This window comes from Argiope bruennichi, chromosome 5 (genome assembly GCF_947563725.1).
Source record: "Argiope bruennichi chromosome 5, qqArgBrue1.1, whole genome shotgun sequence".
NCBI lineage: Eukaryota > Metazoa > Arthropoda > Arachnida > Araneae > Araneidae > Argiope > Argiope bruennichi.
Genome location: NC_079155.1, coordinates 78,574,726 through 78,581,409, shown reverse-complemented (window position 1 = coordinate 78,581,409; position 6,684 = coordinate 78,574,726). Strand labels below are relative to the sequence as shown.

The following is a 6,684-nucleotide window of genomic DNA, read 5'->3' as shown; positions in this document are numbered from 1 at the left end:
TAATTTTTCTAAAACATCTGCCTTCTCTCCATGTACAGGATGTCCATTAAAGTTCTACTCCACATTAACTTGAGAACGCCGACAACTGTTGCCACAGATTTGGAGTCTAGGTTAAGTAACCACACACTATGAGCAGGTAAAATTTAAATAAGCACCATGTGGTGTCACATAGCAGAGTTAGCCACATTCTTTTCTAATTTTCCTACCCCGAGAACAGGGGGGGGGGAATTCAGCTGCAAAATTGCATAGCTTCTTCCATTTCCAACGAAATGATAGGATGGACTCAATGGTGCTAAAAGCAAAGCATATAAATTGCGCATTTGTTTGCCAACGATTTTCGAAACTTGTGCCATAACAATTCGCGGCAACAGGAGAAATTATCATCCTTAGGCAATAAAAGTCAACCAATGGCATACAGCATTTCGAACAAGGAAAATAAAAGTATCTGCATTCCATTTATTTATAACGTTTTTCCAGTGCAAGATTGATTGAAATCATGACTAAACAAATGCGGATTTTGTACGTTTTCCAATTTTGAGCATTATTGAGCTCAAAATGTCTTTAATAACTCGAAACTAACGCCTTATTAAATAAAAAACAGACATATTGCCATTCATTTCTAAAATATGCATTTTAACAGTAAAGCCTGTGTTAATGCATAGCACTTTGTTAGCACAAAATATATAAAATTAAACAGAAACTCACATGTAATAAATATTATAAAATATAATTCAGAATTTAAGTGTGGCCTAGCATCCCAGTCACTTCAAGGTCACACAAAATGAATTTTTTTTTCTTAACGCTCTAAATTTGTGCTACTAAAACACTGGTGTCAGATTCTTGCAGATTTGACTGCATATTCGATTCAAAATAACAATATAAAAACAGATTAAAAGCAAATAAAATATTTATTTCTTTCATTTTGCATTACATTTATGCTTACCTCAAATATTTCTTACACAAAATGCAACAAAACAACACTAATTAAACATAATCTACTGGAATACAATAAAACAAATTAACATTTATAATAAACATTTAACAGTAAAAACTATGAACACAAAGGATTCTGGATGGTTTACACTGTGGATGGCATTACAGAATTATCACAAATCAAGTTATCAGTATAATAAATTATTAGTTTAGGAACATATCAGCTGCAATTAACATAAAAAAAAAGGCTACAGAATCAAAAGTTTCATGCAAAGATAAAACAAACTAATAATCAAAAAGCTGAGTATTTAACTTTTATAATAAAAAACATAATAATAATAATAATAAAAACAATAGAAATAAAAACAGCTGACAGCAATGGCCAAATACTCGCATTATATTCTTAAATGAAAACATGTTTGTACTAAACAAGTAGATCCAATAACAGAAACTATATGTTAGACAATCTATCAAAGAATTATTATTGCCATTTCTAATTTCAAGTATGAAAAAAATGCTATATTTCATAATTAACTAGAAAAACAGAGTAAAATAAATAAAATGCAAAACATTAAAAAAGATTTTACTTTTAATTTCTGCAAAGTATTTCAAAACTTCTGAGAATTTTTTGAGAATTGAGAAAAATGCAGTTTGATCTATCAAACTGCATTTTTAAAAAGCACAAAACGATTATATTTTAATTAACAAATTTATTTCTTATGAAATTATTTCTTTAAATAAAATCAACTCAACAGATCTGCCTGAATTCAGAAGAAATCTATAAATATGTGATTTGAAATAATTTATAAGCATTACAAATTTCATTTATAATAAAAATTATTTCATTAATTGACAGAGCAGCATAGTATATTGAACTGGGAATCAGCATTTAATTTATGGAATAACACTGATTCTTAAAAGTTAAAAATGCAAAATGTTTTATAATTCTTGTAAAAAGACAGAACAGGTCAATATTTTATCAACAAAAATTCAACAAAAGAATTAATAAGTACAATTTAGAATTATGTTCTTTTTTCATATATGTTTATGATTAGTTAAAAGTATAATAAAGCTCTCAAACAGAAATAAAAAAAAATATATCAAACTCTAATGCCCACAAATGATGCACAGTGGCATAGCAAAAAAATAAAGGGGCAAAGTGGGTATGGATATCGTAGATGACAGTTTTGGAGGCTGCAATTATAGACACAATTTTAGTAAGTTTCTATCACTTTTTGAGGTCAATTCTGATAAAGGAACTAAGAAAAATAAAAACAACCTACTCATCATTTACATTCATTAAGATATTGACGGCAATTAGAGTGACACAATCATATTATGTCCTAGGCCCCACTTATTTTTGCTATACTACTGGCAAAGTATTTATACAGTATAGGAATAAATGATATTTGATATGATATTTAAATCTGAAAGGTTCTTTGGCATAATTATGAAGCTTCAAATTTTACAAAGAGTTGAAAAGGTATTTGCATTGTTAAAACTTACAAATCTGGTAATTTTGAGGGCAGTCTATAATAATCCATATTTGAAGTATTTTCTAACAGCACGGTAAAAACTTGTAATAATTATACTGAACAACAGTACAATCAAAAGCTTGATATGTATTTGAGTTACCAGTTAATATCAAATTTCAGTACCTGCTTAGTTGTGACCAAAACAAAATAATGAGAATCACAATTAAATTACTGACAAATTTAAGTAAAGAATGTGGCATTGAAAAAAAATGCAAACAAATAAACCTTCCTCAAAAAAATGGTGAAAACATGAATAAAATGCTAAAAATACTTGACAACAAAACAATATAACATAACAATGGAATGCAAAAAATGCATACATATTATTAAACACCTGGACAATTCACAGCAAAATTTTACTAGGAAATTGACACGAAAAAATTAATGCTAATACACACTAACATATATTCAAAAAAGTGTACACTTTAAAATATTAAATTAAAAAAGTGAAATATAAAAACAAATATATATATAATAAATCAAAGAACTTTAACTTGACATGCATTACATACTAGACTAACATATTTAAAATATTTATAATGCAATAGATATTATAAAGACACTTAACAAGACAGAAAAGCTACTATCAAAACTAAAACTAAAATAGAATCTCCCACTACACAGTAATACTACTTTCTACAATAGCATATATCAAAACTATGATTGCCAACATGTAATGCCAAATATTATCACTATATATTTTTGGTAGAAGTAGTATATATGTACAAGCATTTACTGAAAGAAAATTATGCTCACAACATGTATTTATTTTGATTGGCAACTTGATAGTTATTCTTTAAAAAAGAACTTCATTTTTAATTAGTTTAATTTAAATATGTACTAACTGGAATAGTAACAATAAAATTGAATTATTTATAAAATCAAAAGCTCGTATTCATATTTCTCTCTATTTTTGATCCTATTATTAATTGTTTTTCAGCACAAAGGTCAAGACCAAGTAATAAGCCTGGATTCAGAAAATTATAGCTAATATTTGAATAATATAAATAAGACATTTTCACCAACACATATTGCAGGAAGTTTTTCAGCAGAAGTTTTTTCATGCCTGATATGATGCAGAAAATGTCCAGCATTTTCAAATAGGTAACTATAATATTATATATTCAAGTATACAAAAGGTTAACTAATTTATTATATTTCTAGGAACTAAAACTTTCCTATATTATGCACTTTTATAAATAATTAAAAAAGAAAGATACTAAAAAATGATGGCTTACAAAAAATGTATATCAGTTTAAATGAATGTAAAATATCATATGCACATGTTTATAATTGAATTACCCTGTGTTAGGAAAAAACATAAATTTAGTTCCACAAATTATATAAAACAATCAGAAGAACTTTATCTATATATCTATATCTATATATATATAAGTAAATTTTATTCTATTTTTATTAAAATTCAAAAAAATCTGTAAGGGAAAAAAAAAAAAAAAAACTAAACCTAAAAATTGATTGGGTTTTTTTTTAATTATTATTGATAACAATATATTTCATTATTTTAAAACATAATATAATGCAAAATAACATCTACAACATAATAGAATCAAAACATAAAAGAGAACATATTAAAAGGAGTGGTAAAATCTCTTGAAGGGTATTGAAACAATCCACCAAAAAATAAAGAGAAAATAAATAATTACATAATGACATATGAAAATATTCATCCATTTTCAAGGACTAGAAAAACGGTAATTAAAAAACAAACTTCAATATAAGTTTACTGAGTTTGCTCATAAATAGGGTTGGGATATTCTGAAATGGCTTCTTTGTAAATAGGATTTGTTTCCTGAAAGAAAAAAAAAATAATAATCAATAATAATCTCCATTTTAGAGAATTTCAATACAACATATATAAAAACTTTCATATACAGTCAATAAAATAATAAAATTCTATCTTTTAATTGAATGTAATAAAAAGCCTTGTTATAAATAAAAACTCACATTGCCCCATTGAGTATTTTTGTTCACTTCTTCTAAAAATCTTTCACAGTCTCTTTTATCTTTTAAATAAATGACAAATCTTCCAATTAATAAAGCAATGAGTCCAATTAAGAAAACTCCTGCTGTAACTCCTAATGCTATCCATAAAACTGGTTCTTTGCTTGGACATTCTAAGGAAATTAAACAAATTGCTTCGAAAAATGTAAAATAGTAACATATGATTATGAGATTGAAAGTAATGTGATATACACAATATACAATACATAATTAGAAATCTTATTCTAAAATCAAAAAATATTTCCTTTCAAGTCTTTTAATCCTAATTTTAAGAAACATTTATGCTTCTTGCAAAATAAATATTTTCAGAATGTTCATAAGAATTAGAATCAAATACATATAATCATTTAATATGAAAAATGAATAATCACATAGGAAAAGTATATAAATTACACCAAAATTAATTTAACAATTAATAATTTACTACAATCTTATTTAAATATTAGTACAATTCAATTTGCTTTTTCTTTAGAACGAACAAATACAATTTTTCTGGATATATGAAACAAACCTAACAAAATATGCTTTATTTAATACAAATTATTTAAAAACTATGCTGCTGAACTGTAATAATTGCATTGAAAAAAATATGACACAGCAATGTTCTTGTAAAATCAACAAAACAAAAGAAATAATAGGAAACTATATATTTAAATACACTTTACATAAATTATATATGATATATTTTAATTTACTACAAAATGCTGACTTAATTTAGATAGCAACTCCAATTAAATTATTCTTTCCACAGAATAAAACATTAAAAAAAAAACTTTAACCTTTTACTTTGTTTTTTGTATATTTCAGATGTAATTAATTAATTTTATAACTCCTTTCTTTTTAATTGTCTTTAATCAAAATATTTTCAGAAGTGTTAAGTTAATAAATACTGTATGGTGAATTTTACTGTTACAACAAAACAAAAATAAAATAATTAATTCTTGATTCAAAAACTACTTTTTTTAAAAATATTTATTCTAATTTTAATAATTAAGTTTAATTCCAGACGGTGGGAAGGAAGTCTAATTTCAAGTGAATAAGAAGAAAAAATAAAAACTATATCAAACTCACCTCTTGTTTGAAGAACTCTAATGACAGGTTTATTATTATCATCATAGCCATAAACAAAAGTAAAAGAACAATCTTCTTCATCTTTGAAAATGCATTTTCTTTCATTTTGTGATATATCTATAAACAGAAAAGGTAGAGATGAATTTTTGTCAGAATAATACTCAAAAAGTATTGATGTATATAATCAGTATACTTTATACATACGGTCATAAAAAAAATTGTAGCACACATAAATGCAAAAATTATCAATTAATGAAAACAGGAAATGCAAAATTCAAACAAATGTTTATAAATATATTAAATCAACAATATTTATTTTTATTGATTGAAAATGATAATTATAATAAATGTAAGATAAGTTAGCCATATATAATTTGCAGCAAAGTCTAATTCTTCTATCATGTTACGCAAATACAAAAATAAAGTGACATTTTTGGTAATTGATAATTTTAATATTTTTAAGATGGAAAAAGTTTTTCAAAATTTAACAAGGTGAGGGCCTTCTTTTCACATAGCATGTATTGAGTTTAAATAATACAATATATGGATTAAAATAACCACCAAGTCTCTAACTTAATTTCTTGAATAATATAAAAAATATATATATTCTTGAATGGGAAGTGGGTTATCTTCCTTTTCTGTTCTTATGCCTATTCCTAAGCTAATAATAACATGTTAAGCTATTAAAAAAATCAGGGGGGGAGGAGCAAATGATTTGGTTTGGATTAATGACATATGAACTTCCTTGCTGGTATCAAACTCATTTTATCTTTTGAAAAGATGCAATTTAAAATATCTAAGAAGTGGTTACTCTACTTATTACAACTAATATATTTAGAATATTTTTAAAAATAGAAAAGTTTTTATGACAAATGAATTGAAGTCCTTTTATTAGATGGAAAGAAATTTGACTATGATGAATTTACAGGCTATAACAAAATTGGCTAATATACTCAAAGGAGAAAATAAATTACAAACAATAATTTGCTACAGGCAGAGTCATGAGTTAGAGAAGGTTCCAACCAGAAAGAACTATTTATATATATATTTTTAATTATTATGGACTCTGAGATATATCAATTTGGTTTTGCTGTCTAGCAATACATTTACAAATATCAATGAC

At 25.2% G+C, this 6,684-nt stretch overlaps 1 protein-coding gene across 1 annotated transcript in view; it reads right to left on the bottom strand.

Moving 5' to 3' along the window:
* Positions 1-889: 889 nt before the first annotated feature.
* The window catches only part of LOC129968904 (integrin beta-PS-like), a 23,067-nt gene continuing 17,272 nt past the window's right edge, over positions 890-6,684 (bottom strand). Inside the window, exons 20-22 of the mRNA XM_056083242.1 lie at positions 5,562-5,678; positions 4,434-4,603; positions 890-4,278 (exon numbers count right to left, since the gene is read on the bottom strand). Of these exons, the coding sequence (XP_055939217.1) occupies positions 4,210-4,278; positions 4,434-4,603; positions 5,562-5,678 (356 nt within the window). The 3' untranslated portion in view covers positions 890-4,209. The remainder of the gene's footprint in view (positions 4,279-4,433; positions 4,604-5,561; positions 5,679-6,684) is intronic.